The 17,017-nt window shown below is 39.3% G+C and overlaps 1 protein-coding gene across 1 annotated transcript in view; it reads right to left on the bottom strand.

Annotated features, from left to right (window-relative positions):
• Window positions 1-17,017, bottom strand: part of pcdh15a (protocadherin-related 15a) — a 361,007-nt gene that overhangs the window by 76,932 nt on the left and 267,058 nt on the right. The window contains exon 24 of the mRNA XM_067421546.1: window positions 5,326-5,438. Coding sequence (XP_067277647.1) covers window positions 5,326-5,438 — 113 coding nt within the window. The remainder of the gene's footprint in view (window positions 1-5,325; window positions 5,439-17,017) is intronic.

The following is a 17,017-nucleotide window of genomic DNA, read 5'->3' on the forward strand; positions in this document are numbered from 1 at the left end:
CGTTTAAAAAAAACAAAACCCATGAAATTATATTCATATGACATGCTGAAGCATCTGCCACTGACTGTAACGTTACCTGGGATGAAGACATTTCACACGCGACGCCAGAAGAACTCCTCTTGCAGTTTTCAGGGGAACTGTTAGTGCTGCACCGACCGCACCGACCCGCGGGACGCTTGAAGTTATTTGGCCCGCACCGCACCACTGTATATATTTTTACAACACGCCGCGCACCCGCGACCATTAAATAGACATACGGGGTCCGCGGGTTATGAGACGAGACTAGTTCAGGGCTATCAGGGTTGTCATGTCAACAAATGCACGCGCGATGGCATCCCCTGTTGTAGGATGACAGCTTACGACAGTAGTTGAGGACATAATTTTTTCCAAACTGTAGGGGGACCCCGAGAGCAAAAGTAGCCAAGTGGGGCTTTAAACATCTACAAACTCTCAAGTCTCAGTCACGCTTAAGTGCACAAAAAGGCCGTAAGTAAACCAATATCCTTTAAAAAAGGTCTTGTCAATATAGCGGATAAATAAAATAATGTTAAGTAAAATGAAAGAGTCATCACTGGCTGCAATCATGTCCTTATCTCATTAAATCAAACATCTGCGATTCATCAACCACCTGCTAATGCACTCGCATTCATGTAAAATAGCCTTGTTGACAGGTTTGAGTGAGTAAAGGCAAAACACACAAGATATAGTACTTCAATGTTCTTAAATGGCGATATGGTGTCTTTATAGCAGAAACTGCTGCAGAAAAAGTTAGGTGCCATGCAAAATGTAATGTGTAATTGCATTACTCAACACAAATGTATTGGAGTAAAAACTACATTTACTTGTTTAAAAATGTAGTCAAAAAGTTTCTTATATCTTTGTTACTCCGTATCAAAAGAAACCAAAAAAGTACCTAAGGGGCGGTACGCGTGGGTTGTCCCAACCCCCAATTTCTAAATTTTCTACAATGAAATAGCCAGTTAAATAAAGGCTTTTTAATAATTTGAAGAAGAGTGTATTGGATTTGCATCTTTGTTCTACATAAATCTCAATTCCCAATCGCAAAAAGAGCACCTATGAACAATTAATTGAACTCCCTGAGTGCCCCAGACTGTTTTGCCTTTTCAAAGTAATTAAGGATACTTTAGTACAGTAATTAATTACATTTACTCAAATACTTTACACCACCGGTCTCTAATGGGCTGCTATACATAAGGCATATTGGAATGGTCAAATCCAGTCCATGAACACTTGAGAGCAAGCTGCCTGTGCATCTGCAACCTACTTATTCACGTGAATATATTTATCTGCGTATAGTTATGTTTTTTTCTTTGTGTTTCTACTTATCCTGAGTTGTCTGATTAGTAATTTAGTTCACCTGTCGTCTCATTAGTTAACTTATTAGTTTCTGTGCATTAATATCCTGGAAATGTCTGCCTTCAGAGGACACATTTCAATGTAGGAAGGCATCAGAGCACGTCCAAATCTAATCTAATGTTAGCTGTACTTCCTGTCTCCTGAGAGACCTTCATCTAAACGATTTTTGAAGGCAACATAGATTTATCCTTCGCTGCCTTTGATATCCCACAATCCTGAATGTTCTATTCTTTGACAGTTGAGCTGGAAAAAAAGGTGTCCGAAAGTAGCGTTTGCTGGTCAGTTTGTGTGTAAATTTATGGATGAAATCAGGAAGGTTGTGTGGTGTCGGTCAGCCGTCACGGCACAACTCTACTGTACATTACGATATATGTATGTATCTACTAAATAAAAACCTGTAGTCAATTAAACACCAGGCCTCAGTAGGGCTGTGCCATGACGGCTGACCGACACCACACCACCATCCTGATGCCACGCGCCCGTTCTTGCGAGTGCGACACACACTAATCCTATAGTAGTCTCTTCTATAGTTAACCTAAAAACTTTGTAGGGATGGCTCCTTAAATTAAATTGAGAATATAACTGATGCATTCATGCCATTTTATATAGGCTACTGTAATCTATGAGAGATTCAACGTCTGTAAAAATATTGTGTCAGGCAGGCTACACAAATATTGATCTTCACCTTTTGTCTGTTTATACGTCTTACTCTGCATTTAATTTAAAATATTTTATTTTGTACAAGAAAACAGAATAGGCCTAAAAATAAACTATGCTGATGAAATATTGTAAAGTGGTCATATGAACTAGGCTAAACAAAAGACTGTTTAAACAACAATATGCAAAATCAAAATTGAATATTTTCGAGAAAAGTGCGTGCAACCTATTGGAAGCGTGGATGAGTTAGATGGGTCAGAAAAATAACAATTATAGTTTTTAAGTTGAAAAAAAAATATGTAAAGCGACATAATGTGCTTAAACTCTTCTTAAGTGGAAGGAAGATTTTTTTTTTTCCTCACGCAACGGTATATTGGAAGCGTGGAGCCATTAATTGGATTTGAAAAATAACAAAATATTTTTTTGTTTTTAAAGTAGTAAATAATATTTATGTAAAGAAATCTATTACAGGTGTCATGAACTGGCCTTTTAAAAAAATGTATACTGTTGTCTGAGGTCAATTAATGACGTTAGTGTGGTTTTTACATCCAAAAATATCATAACTAATAGGTAATAGGCTATTTTCTACACTGGTTCTGAGGCTCTCTCCTGAACGCTGGGTTTTGATGAGCACTGGAGACTTTGAAGTAAACGCCCACGGCTAGGATTGGATAAGATTTGCATATTTAATGAGCTTAAGCTCCCCTGTTCGGTGAGCGAGGAGAGAATGAGGGAGAAGCGGCAACCAGAAGGATTTTCTCAGGGCTCAGAAATGTCTTTATCAAACAAACACTGTTTTATTTCTCATCGACCAGCGATTGATTGGACTATTATTTTTATATTACACATAGCCCGCAAGAACGGACGATATAAGCGCGAACCGCGCGCACACACATAAACGTTCGGCGTTCACACCGCCCTTCAGATGTCAACAAGAGAGAGAGATAGATAGATAGATAGATAGAGAGAGAGAGAGAGAGAGAGAGAGAGAGAGAGAGAGAGAGAGAGAGAGAGAGAGAGAGAGAGAGAGAGAGAGAGAGAGAGAGAGAGAGAGAGAGAGAGAGAGAGAGAGAGAGAGAGAGAGAGAATATAATGAGATTCATCGGCCTGCCGGGCTTTGCGAGCCCTGGCCCATACGTGTCTGAGTCCAGCGTGCTAAAGGTATGTTTCTGTTAGACACGTACACATAAGCAAAACGATCTATAACAATGCAGTACTATTACATATAAACACACTGTTTAGTCACATAAGTTCAAAAGTTCACCATTCCTGTCAGATCCAAATCCAGCATCGACCGGAGATTTGTTCACAAACGAGTTTACAAACAGTGAACTAAAGTGAGCATGTTTTCCCCATGTTAGCTGGAACTTCATTAAAAATAAAGTTCAACCACACATTCCTAATATTAGGATCAGAAGGAAGCTTATGCAGCGACTGTTCTTCCACAACCAGGAATAGCGCAATATCTTAATCTTCCTCGGCATGTTGTTGACCAGCTAGCACGAGCCCTTCATGAGTCAGTGGGCGGGGCTACTGGATTAGACGTGCTGTAGAGTCTGTAGAGGCGGTGTTTCGTCGCGCACTGATGTCAGTAGAAGCACAGGACAGTTTGCTGAGCCTGGTGTCTATAAAAGCTTTTCTTTGACTAACAAAGAAGTTTTTAGCTCTGAAACTTACAGGATATTCTTATATTACCATGACCTTTTATATATCAAAAGCTCAAGAGAAAGTTGATTCCTCAATTCCTCACCCCTTTAAAATAAAAAGTGCTTGAATGTGCACAACTCTTCTTAAGTGGAAACTTTTTTTCCCTCGTGCAACGATATATAGCCTAGAAAGTGCGGAATCATTAATAGGGTTAGAAAAATAACAAAATTATAGTTTTTTTTAAAGTATAAAATAATACTTATGTAAAAAAATATATATTCAATTAATAAGTGCTTAAAAGTACACAACTTTTTTTAATGGAAGGAAGCTTTTTCCCTCACGTACAACCCATTTAGAAAGCACTGTAGTAATTAGTTGGGTTAGTAAAATAATGAAATTATAGTTTATTTATAAAAAATATTTATGTAAAGATATATAGTAAAATAAAAAGTGCTTTAAAGTCTTAAGTGGAAAGAAGCTTTTTTTCCTCACGTGCAACCAATAGCCTGTAGAAAGCTGAGCCGAAATTGCTTTGTCGCCTTTCTGGCTGTTGTTGTAAATGGTGATATGTTGGTATGTTTCTTAAAAATAATGACTTCTGTCCACTGGAACATTATCGCTTTTATTTGCTATTAATTTAGAATGGTTTATTTAAAGCAATTATTTTCCAAACAGATGGAATTATAAATACAGGCCTGTCCCTAATAAAAGCCTGCTTCAAATAAAAGCTGGCTCCCTTCTGCAGTTATAAAGTAAATAAAGGCCCCGGTCTTTATTTGAGGAATTACCGGTACAGTATATATATGTATATATATATATATATATATATATATATATATATATATATATATATATATATATATATATATATAAATGTAAAAGTTATAAGCTAAAATTCGACCCACTTTATATTAGATGGCCTTAAGTACTCTTTACTAACATTTAAATTCCTAATTTTATGCAATGCACTTATTCTGTACATACATGTTTTTACATTGTACTTCAATTTTAAAAATGACCTGCATGTAATTACATCTGTAATCAATCTTTTAGTTACATTCATAATCACACTGTTGACACTTCCCTTACACCTAACCTTACTCTTAAAATGACGCACACCTGTCCTCAACTTAACCCGTATCCACTTCAATATAAGCAAAAGTGTTCTGCAATACAATATGAGTACTATAAAGCACTAAAACAACATTGCACTTTTTCGATGTAAGTACATAGTAGTTAAGGCCACCTCATATAAACTGGGACCCTAAAATTTACATGGAAATGTCATTGTTGCTCAGTAGTATCTTAAGACTTTGTCTGCATTAATCAAAATCAAAAAACTTCTCTAATGTTAAATTCTAAACCCCCAGACATGTTAAACCAAAGTCGAAATCCAGGTTACTGACAAGCTGCAGACATACCCTTTGGAAACAACAGAGTTTGAGAGCTGCAGACCAGCTCCAGTCAACCTCCCTGCACTTCTAGTCACATATTCACAGATAACACTCATTACTCATGCAGAGATTCTGAATCAGCCTGCGGGGAATATGTGCTAAACTAATTCTGACTCTCAGAGCTCAAAGAGAACATGTCATAAATAAGTAAATGTCTGTTCTCTTGCTCTCTACAGACAGCGGAACCCACCTGTACTCTTCCTCAGTGAAGATGGGAATCCTGGAGGGCTGAAGCACAGTGATTTCCACCGTGGTTCTGTTCATCTTCACCGGCTCTCCATCGTCATAGGCGATGACCACCAGCTACGAGAAGAGGATATGAAAAATGCATTAAAAGGCAGTTCAAACAGACAATGACTTGTGTCTGAATAAAAAAATAAAATAAAAAAAAAACACTTTTGTGTGTGTGTGTGTGCTTGATGGCAGAAGGTCATTTGCCAAGGACTGCCCAAGACAACGTCTGACTGACATGTAAAGCAACCAATCGCAGTCCGTTCTGTTCCGTGTCATTTTTAGGGGTGTGAAAATGTAAATAGTTGTTCCTATGATAACAGACCAGTGTGCAGCTAATAAATAATTCATTCAAGAATGTGTTGCAAGTTTACTGCAACAGTGCCGCCATGAACTTTACACACATTTGAAAATCCAGCATTTAGTTGATCCTAGTCTCGCATAACCAGACCTTTAGACTGAAGGTCTGGACTCTGGACTGGACTTTTTCATTGGTTAAGGACCCCCCCAAGACAACGTCTGACTGACATGTAACACAACTAATCAGTTTGTTTTGTTCCACATCATGTTTAAATATATACATAGATACAAAACACAATTTACTTAAATTCACAGTAAAAGCTAACAGCATAGTAGTCTGTATTCTTGGTCTGCTACAAACCAGCTTCAGTACATCATTATTTTGCATTAATACGACCATATTCTCTGGCTAAATATTTTAGAAAGCATCGCCTTATTGTTTCCATGGCAATGCGTCATGCTTCTCACATTACACACAGCAGCCGCAATTGCGCTGTATGAAAGCTCAGCTGTATTGGTTTATGTAGTTTTTTGTAACATTTTTTTTTTTAATTCAAAATTTTCACCAACTTGTTACCCATGTCATGAGCTATATCTGGTATTCTGATTTTCAAATATGTGTGAGTGAATGTGTTTTGTCATGATGATCATGTTAGTTGATCTATAATGCCTGATGAGCGCCATCATGTTAGTTTGCGCCTCAGAGAATCGGATCTGTCGGATTTACATCATGTAAATTTACCTCACGAAATACATGAAAGTAGTGACTGGAGAACTTGGAGAGGAATAGAGTAAACTTTATAGTAATTTATATAACGTGTGTCTGATATGAATAAAACAGTCAAATTATAACTGTCTGAAAGGAGTTATTGCCACTGTAAAATAAACATGATGTGGTGAAAACACTGAATCGTTGTAATATGTGACGAGCGCTGAGTGTGTGTGTCTCTGACTCAGCGCCAGCCAAAACGCGAAAGCACGTTTGAAGGCACCGAAATGAGTAACCGAAATCTGCGTTCTGATTCGGTCTGGGACATACCGGTTGTATAGGTACCGGTGCTCTAGTGGCACCGGGTTTCGGTACCCAAACCTAATTAGATTACATATATAGGATCACATTAAGAGCCCAAAAGCAGAACAGTCCTTAGCTTTCTTATTAGTAGATACTGAGATCACATTTAAATAATTTTCCATTTATTTTAAGACTTAAAGGCTTACTGGTTAAAGGTGCACTATGCAACTTTCCGTCCACTGGATGGCGCCTATTCAAAACAAAGGCGTAGTTTAATGACGCAAAGTGTGAGCGCAGCATCTTGGGACATGTGGTCTTCACCTCACAGCCGGTGGAAAATAGGACTCGGGCAGAAATCATGTTCATGCATGCGGTTATTAAAGTTACTGTAGTGTAAAGCAGAGCAGGACCGAGTGTTGTGGAGCTGAGCAAAGCTGCTGGAGCGATTGATAAACAAACACACAGTTAGCGAGCACCGGGACTTTTATTATGACGGGACCGGACACATTCGCCGGGCGCCTGCACTGATCCGCTCTTCCGGTTATGATTATGAGGTAATGCAGCTCTGTTTATCATATTAGATACATTTAAGTGTGTTGAAAATGTTATGACATTACTCTGTGACATTACTCCGAAACCGAGGGTAGCGCAGATATGAGGCGATTGACAGGCGACTTCCTCAGACACTATACTGAAAATTCCTGGTCCTTAGTTAAAATAGCAATTTTCTCACAATTTACAAATAGTTGGAAACACCGGCCTAGTGGTTTTTGGATATTTTACTGCAAAAATACTACATAGTGCACCTTTAAAAATTTGCATTTGTGAATGTAAAATGCACTTAGGAAAATGACATTAAAAATAAAACATACTTTTCTTTTGTATCAAAATATAATGTTTCTCAGATGTATTGAGAAGCCTGGCAAAATCTTACACTTGAAAAAAAAAATGCCACTATCATTCCAAAGCTTCTGAGAGTGGTGACATGAGAAAAATAAGAGTACCACTGTTTCTATTTCATCGCAGTTCAAACAAAAAGAGCATGTAAACTAGCTGTCACTTTTTTATACATTTCTTGACAGGGTAAAACCTTTGGATCAGCTTAAATGATCAGCTTTCACTTGGTTTGTGAGAATTAATTTTTGCTGTGGAGACAAGCTTTTTTCCAGTTCAGGTTATCAAACAAATTATTCCAAAAAGAGAAATACAGGGGGAACAGAAATTACTATTACTATTATTATTTGACCAAAAATATTATTTGACCAATAGGAATATCACAAGATTTTAGGAAAGATGCAGTAGGTGATGACTAGAGTTTTTAAATAGCATACACAAATCAGAAGGAATAGCTCCCATAACTAGCAGTTCTTTTGGGGTTATTGGTCTTTGGTAATTGGAGAGAAATTAGCGCCTGAACAAAAGACCTTGATTATTAAACAACATCTCCACCAAAAACAAACCATTATTTTTAATGTTTACCATCAATTTTATGATAATTGTACTAAAGAGAGATTTTTTTTTTTAAATAATGTTCTTATTGTTCCAAATAAAACTCCTCAGTGGTGAAAAAAAAAAATATGTTTATGAATTAGCCCATGCTAAAGAGAACCTGTCGATGACAGTCGGTCAGTTGAATATGTCATAATTACACATTAAGACATAAACTAATCCTACAAAGTTGTGAAAAAAAAACAAGTTAAGGAAAAACATCTCAGATAGAAATGTAAATGTATTGTTGAGGGAATCAAAATCAATAATCAAGAAAAATCACACCATTATTATAAGACAGGCTTTCTTATATACTAAGATTTGTTTTTCCTTAAGAAATGTATTAAAACCTAATTGATTAATTTACACGTGGGTTTATCCAAAAATGCTCTAAAAATGTGGATTTTTTTTGTTTTAACCCAAATGCTACATCAAATGCATCAAATTGTATTGGAGGTTTACACACATTGTGCAGTTAATCTTCGTAGTGCATTAACTTGAGTGATGGCGGATAATGTGGGAGTGACTTGATGCAGCGCAAGAGATACAGATGATTTGATTTTGACTGTAAATAAGCTTTAATTAATACTGTCCCATAACAAATCTGCTTCAAATTTAATTAAAAATGAAATTACAACATTGAAATAAAAATGGGATTTTTAATAAATAATTGGGAATCATGTTCATCAAAACAGTGCACATGTAATTTATCGAACTTTTATGTTGGCATGTTTTTTGTGCAGATGGCTTTTTTAATTATATGATGTCATTACCTTGTCTTGACACCAGCCAATGACTGCATTGCTCATCATGGTTCCAATTATGGGACACAACACATGTTCACTCTGCCATTCACTGTGAAGTTTAGTGTAACTCTAGCCTGGTTAAAACCAGACCAGTAGTAACTGCGTTATGGTCTGGCAAAGCTTAGTCATTTCCAAAGGGGCGTCACCAACGGACGATGATGTAGCCTATGCAGAGCGCCGGAGAAACATCTGAGACAGCAATTCTCTGTTTGTGATTTCGAGGAAGATGTTGCAATGGCTTCTGATGACTTTTGCCGTTGTTGTAAAATAAATATGATAATACCTGGTGTCAACCACCACTCCATCAACATTTTTGCAAAATTTGGAATAGCATCTCATGGCCGACTCAAACATCTTGGATTGACGGTCGAACAAAAAACATTTGTATTAAGATTAGAACCTGATTTGTAATATTTTGAAAATAAAATAATATTGAGGAGTCTTTGGCAAAATTGTGTCTCACAAACTTTATTTAAATTCAGTCATTTTAGATGTGTTAGAATATTTTCAGACTTGAGCATAGTTACGTACCGGTAATTATTTATTTACAATTATTTTTTTTTTTTTACATGACAACCAAATCTAGTCTGAGGAAATAATCACAGAAAGGCCAGATCCAGAGCTGCTGTGTGGAGTTAGCACATGATCACACTCCCCATCCTCCTCATCAAAGTATCCGGTGTAATCCACATCTGGTAGCCGAGTGTTGTTCTTTGCTTGGGTAAAAGCAAAAGTTTAAATCTCTTAAAACAGACGCAATAGTTGATTCGAACGAGTGATATTCCATGGCAGCATCCATCTTTCACCGTCGCTGTGCTGTCGTCATCGTGTAAAGCCCGCCCCAACGTTGTTTGATTGGTTTCACGATTTCAACGGATTAGAAATGGGTTTGAATGAGCTCTTTGCCAGACTACTTGCAGAGCAAATTTAAATTTGACGAAGGTTGTCTGGGTTTTTCCAAGGCTAGTAACTAACAATTCTGAGCGTCCTCCCAGGTTTCCTGTCTCTTGGTTTTAGGATTACCTGCTTGCTTCTGGACTACTCTCTTTCCCGTGCTCCCTGCCTTGTTGTGTTTGTTTGTTTGGACTGTCTGTTTGTGTTTGGCCCTTGCCTGTACCCTGGACTTCAATTGTGGATAATTGTCTTAATAAAATTGCATTTGGATCCCCAATCTGTTGACTCATCATTACAAATGCACAGTAATCTCAGACAATTTAATAAAGATATTTTAAAGAGCATATTAAAGGTTAGAGACTCCAGTGAGTCAGTGTATAGAAAAATAATGTAGGACCTAGATTTTCTTTAAAATATACTTGTAAATACGCTAATAAGGCTTTTTGAGTCGTTTTTGTGAGGGCCATCTAAAATGCACAAACCGGAAGTAACATAACGAGAGGGAGTGTGGTGACTTTCAACCATAGGAAAACAATGGATCACAATGACAGTTCGGACGCTGAGGAAATTATAAATGTTTATTAATACTCATATGGCAGACCACAGCCATGCAATTATGACACACAATAAGGGACAGGCCAGGATTAGACAGAACAGCGATTAGAGGAGATGATTGGAGTTGTTGTGTGAGGAGAAACAGTGGAAAACAGAGCAGGTGAGAGAGTTGGCTCATAACATTATACGCTAACACTGTGCTCAGATTACAATACTTTGCAGATAATTATCATGTATCAGGCAATCGCAAAGCTATTGGTCATCTAGGAGTATTGATACCAATAGCAGAAACTAATAATAAGTTCAGACCATCTGGCTTAAGTCACACTCGCCGTCCACATTAGACGTTAAAGCCGGGCGCGGGGCGTCACGTTACCCGGTGCTGTTTTTGCTGACATAACGTTACGAGCTCGCAGACAATGTTTTTCCCTCACGTGGACATTGTGGATGCTCGTATGGTCGTGTCTTGCAGCATGTGAGGAAAAACACGACGAGCCGAGCACCTTTCTCGCACCTCCCTATCTCACGATATTTTTTAAACATACAAAATCAAAAAATTCGGGAGTCGGCTTGATTTTCACCAGCATGGCTGTCCCCTATTGCCAAATCATGCACAACAATGTCACAGGTTAGATCTATGTGTATTATTATGCTATAGCTCAGTGCCTTTTTACACACACACACACACACACACACACACACACACACACACACACACACACACACACACACACACACACACACACACACACACACACACACACACACACGTTGGTCTATGTGGTTTACAGGGACTCTCCATAGGCGTAATGGTTTTTATACTGTACAAACCGTATTTTCTATCCCCTTACACTGCCCCTGCCCCTAAACCTACCCATCACAGGAAACATTCTGCATTTTTACTTTCTCAAAAAAACATCATTTAGTATGTTTTTAAGGCCATTTGAATTATGAGGACATTTGATATGTCCTCATAAACCACATTTATAGTGTAATACCAGTGTAATACCCATGTAGTTATACAAATTTGTGTCCTCATAAACCACATAAACAGGCTCACACACACACACACACACACACACACACACACACACACACACACACACACACACACACACACACACACACACACACACACACACACACACACACGCGCTCTCACTCCCTCTCTGGTTGTTTCTGTTGAAAAGGCTGCTGCTGTTCTACAGACCCTGACAAAAGTCTTGTTGCTTATCTATTGTCTAGAAATAGCTGATATTAAAAATATTTATCATTTAATCAAGACAGAAAGGTCAAATTTTGGCAAGACAAAAGTGTTGTCGCCTATACAGAAATTGAACACATTTACTGCAAATACAAAAATATGTCAGCAAATTAAGTTGTGGTGCTGTGAGATCCAAATTTAATATCTTGTATGACTTCCATGAGCTTGAAGGACTGCATCTGTGCGGTTTGGCAAGGATTCAATTTATTGATGAAGTCATAAGTGATAGCTAAGAAAGCAGTCTTGTATGCCTCCCAGAGTTCATCAATATTCTTTGGTTTCATCTTCCATGCGTCCTCTTTCATCCTACCCCACATATGCTCAATGATGTTCATGTCTGGTGACTGGGCTGGCCAATCCTGGAGCATCTTGATCTTCTTCGCCTTGAGGAACTTTGATGTGGAGATGGAAGTATGCGATGGAGCACCGTCCTGCTGCAGAATTTGGCCTCTTTTATGGTTGGGAATATAAGAGGTAGCTAAGATTTCTTGGTGTTTTAGACTATTGAAGTTGCCTTCCACCCTGCAGATCTCTCGCACACCCCCATACTGGATGTAACCCCAGACCATGATTTTTCCTCCACCAAACTTCACTGTTTTCTGGGTGAATCTCGGATCCATTCTGGCTCCAGTAGGTCTCCTGCAATATTTGCAGCGACTGTGGTGTAATTCAACAGAAGATTCATCTGAAAAATCCACCTTCTGCCACTTTTCCTGCGTCCATCCTTTTAGCAGGCTGTGGGCCTTGGCAAATGCCACACGGTTTTTCAATTGTCTTTTGTTTAGTGCTGGCTTCTGGGCACTGATTCGACCATGCAGGCCATTTCGAGACAGAATCTGACAAACTGTTCTGGTTGACACAGGTGACCAGGTCTCGTGGAGCTCTGCTGCAGTGGAAAATGGGCTGGCCTTGGATTTTCGAGCCAACAAACGGTCCTCTTGAGCAGTTGTCTTGAGAGGTCTGCCTGACCTGGGCTTGTCAAAAACGTCTCCAGTCTCTTCAAATCTTTTTTTTATACTCTATACTTGACACTGAGACACATTGAAGGTGTCTGCCACATCAGCAGTGGATCTGGTCTTCAGCCTCTTGATAAGCAAAACTTTAGTCTCAGGGTGAATCTTAGGCATGTTTGCAGAGGTCTAGTTGCAGTTGATGTGAAGGTCTAGTGTACTGGGGTTCTTTTTATACACACTTGAGACCTAATTGATCCATTATTAGTCACAGGTGAAGCTCATATGACAAGGTGACAACACTTATGTCTTTGCAAAAATTGACTCAATGGGCTTTACCAAGCTGTGAATATTATCTTGAAAATCTTGATTAGAAATATATTTCAGCGGCACTTTAGGTCAATTTGTACACAAGCGACAAGACTTTTGTCAGGGACTGTATGCTTTTCAACAAATCATTTGCACACAAGTAATGTTTTCTATCTAAAGCTAGCAGCAACATTAAGTCTCTGTTTTGAGTCTCCAGTCTCTATTAAACGCGAACGCTCGTGTGTATGTGTTCGCCCGGATCGCCTCAGTTACGGTGCTCAGTTCACGCGGTTTCTCCGAGCTGATCGTCTGACAGATCCGCGACCAGGCCGTCACACTCCGCCGCGGCCGAGCCACAGACAGTATAATGTGTAATTGTGATCCTTTATTCACTCATTCTGTGTTATGGGTTTATTTTGTGCCGGTTCACCGTCAATAGTGTGAGGATGTATGACGTTTTGAGTATGTATATTTGAGTGAAGATGTATATACATGGCTTGAATAAAATATGTATACATTATCAACACATAATTGGTGGTGGACCAGGTGGTGAGCCTGCAAGCACTGCCTTCGGAGGAGGCAGACCCAGCCCTGGCTTTTCTCTGTCCTGTCCGAGCTCTTCGGACTTATGTGGACAGAACACAAAGGTTTAGGACCTCAGAGAAGCTCTTCGTCTGTTACGGAGGACAGCAGAAGGGAAAGGCTGTCTCCAAGCAGAGGATGGCCCACTAGATAGTGGATGCCATTGTCTTGGTGTATGAATCCCAAGACGTGCCCTGCCCGCTCGGGATTAGAGCCCACTCCACGAGGGGTGTAGCCTTGTCCTGGGCGCTGGCTCGTGGCGCCTCGCTGACAGACATTTGTAGAATGGCTGGGCAACACCCAACACGTTCGCTAGATTTTATAGCCTACGTGTAGAACCGGTATCTTCCCATGTACTCACTTCTCATAGTCAGAATCACCGAAGTGCCCGTTCTAGTGTCGGCTTGCTGCGCCACTCCCTACCTCATGGAACAGTTACGTGCGGTTACATGCTCCAGTCGAGTTCCCCAGTATGGCGAACCCTATCGAGTCCTCCACAACCTGCGGCAGTCAGACGTGGCGGAGCGTCTGACACCAGGTCTAACACTTGTATGGAGAGTGGAACTTATGTTAGGCTAGGTTCCATATGTAGTGACCCCACGGCGGTCCCATATGTGTATTCTCCACGGTACGGCTCCCTACGGCGAGCCCGTGTCTTTCCCTTGGCAGAGCCCGGCTGGGGCCACTCCTGGGACTCCCTTATGTAGCACTGCCTACGGCCAGTCCATACGTGTAAATTCCACATGGTATCCCCGTTCGGGGTAGTGTGGCTTCCGCAGCAGCCTCCAGGGGCACGCTTTCCCAGCGTTATCCAATAGTCCTCTGTTTGGGTCTTGTGGGATGGCAGTGTGACTCTCCCTGCAGGAAATTCCCCGCCCGCTGAGACGGGGTCCGAGGGACTCCGGCAGGGTGCTGGAAGTGGTAGTAACTGTGGCGTTTTCCATAGGGATCCCAATTCGTTGGTTTAGACCGATGTACGTCGAACGTGACCGACTGAAAGGGAACGTCTCGGTTACGTATGGTAACCCTTGTTCCCTGAAGGAGGGAACAGAGATGTATGTCCCATAGTCACAGTTGCTGTACCATCACTGTAGTTTGAGCCACGGGTTCGGCTCCTCAGTGAAAAACAACAGTGCGTGTTGATCGCTTCCGCTTTATACCCATGCAGCGGGGCGGGGTGCGATATGTAAAGCACGCACGCCAATGCTCGTTTTCTAAATCTCGAAGGTGATAGGGGCTCCCAGAAGTGATCGCAATTCGTCGGTCTAGTCCGATGTACGTCTCTGTTCCCTCTTTCAGGGAATGAGGGTTACCATACGTAACCGAGACGTTTTCTGTGTTGGTTGATTGTTTGTAGTATTCTATATGTTTACTTGTTATTCATTTTTTTGTTATTTTTTCCCTTTGTTGCACTTTGAGATTCTTCTGAATGAAAAGGGCATTATAAATAAAATCTATTATTATTATTATTATTATTATTATATAATTTTAATTACTAGCTACTACCGATATGATAAAGAATCAGACGTTCAGCCAATGTGAGCCAATGTGAGACCAAAATACAGAAAGTAATTTTGTAATTTTGACAACAATTCCATATGAGAACTTCGGTTTAAAATTCTCTCTCTTTTTTAAAACTCTCTTTTTAAATCTCTCTCTCTCTCTCTCTCTCTCTCTCTCTCTCTCTCTCTCTCTCTCTCTCTCTCTCTCTCTCTCTCTTTCTCTCTATCTTTCTTTCTCTCTCTCTCTTTCTCACACACGAGTTAGCATCTGTTGAGTAGGTCAACGGAGCGCAGTGAGTGTGTGGATTTTTTTGTGTGTGGCTTCGTGCCAAAAAGGAAATTCTTTATTTCTATATACTTTTTCATTTTTCTTGCATTATATTGTCAGTAGTTTCCGAGAGGTGTATTTTGAGCTCCCTGTCTGCCAGTATTTACTACTGGCAGCATGGTGGCTAAAAATATTGGGAGTTTGGATTTTCTCACATGGCATCATGCCGTGAAAATTGCCTCAATTGTGAACACTGAGTCGTGCAGTTTAGCTGTAGGAGAAGTGGTTGGTTATGAGTGCTGTGTTGGCATCGAGGATGAATAACACAGTTGTTGTTTTTTTCTGAAAACAAGTTGGCAAATAACCTGGTTGAAAGTGGGGTAGTGATTGATGATGCATTTGTGCTAGTGCTACCATTATCTACTCCTTCAAAAAAGGTTACTTTTTCGAACGTAACACCTTTCATTAAAAATTAGGTACTCACGGAGATGTTAGAACGATACGTAAGCTAGTGTCCCCAATTAAGATGATCCAAATTCGAAGCAGATCGCCTTTATTGAAACATGTGATGTCTTTTAGATGGTTTGTTTAAACGGTGTTAAAAGATAACAAGGAATATTTGGATCTAACGTTTAATTTTCACCATGAGGACTTTAACTATGCAGTTTATGCCACAACTAATAACATGAAATGTCTAGTTGTGCAGAAACTGGACATTTTGTGAGGGTCTGCCCAAAAAAGGGGGGATAAACAAACCTCCTGTGATGGTTGAAAGTGTTGAGTTAGTGCAAACTGTTAGTAATAAGATGCCTACTACATCCAATATTACAAGGGTAGTTAAATAGAGCGTTGAACAAAGATTTGTGGATATAGTCTTTGTGGAAGAAAACGGAGAGTTGGAAGCAATGAAGCAGATGGGTGAGGAACAAGTGGCTATAGCAGAAGTGGAAGATGAATCAGACAATGGGCTGAATAAGCAAAGTTCTGATAAAAGCCAAGATATGGAGGCGGTAGGAGAACATAATGAGGGTGTTTTTAAAACACCACAAAAGAGGAGGTTGAAACAGAATCAATGTATCAAACAGAAAAATGGATAACATTGAAATGAGTAAAACTGATACAAAGAGCAAAACTTTCTTAAAAAAAAAAGATATTTCAGAATGTAGTGTCTCTTATGATACACCTCAAAATAAATCCCCAACTCGTCCCTAGTATTGATAATATAAAGTTCTTCCTAAGAGTAACTGAAATGCAATAAATATGAGCATTGGAGAATATTTTCTTGATTTGGAACAATTTGTTGAGAGAGCAAAGCGTGAGGATCTTTTTTTCAGATCAAGAGGTTTTTAGACTGAAATAGATCATAATAAAGCATATTGGGCAAGAGAATATGATTGTTTATTAAGTCATAAATTATCTCTTATTAAAGTAGTGGAGTATTTTTTTTCTTCTAAGAATTGTATTCCAATTTTATACCAAATAGAAGAAATTTTGAAGGGAAGAATTTTAAAGATAAGTGCTCAAATTGATGGGTTTTTTTTGTTGTTGTTGTTGTTATTTTGTTATTTTGTATTGCTCCAACTATTGCAGTGGAAATAATGTTGTTTTTATTATTATTATGTATGTAAGGTACTAAGTGATTGTGGTACTGAAGATGTTTTGTTAATACGAGGTGATTTTAACTGCACTGAATATGCCTCAGAAAGGAATCATGTTGAGCC

The sequence above is a fragment of the Pseudorasbora parva genome, chromosome 17 (assembly GCF_024679245.1).
Source record: "Pseudorasbora parva isolate DD20220531a chromosome 17, ASM2467924v1, whole genome shotgun sequence".
Lineage (NCBI taxonomy): Eukaryota > Metazoa > Chordata > Actinopteri > Cypriniformes > Gobionidae > Pseudorasbora > Pseudorasbora parva.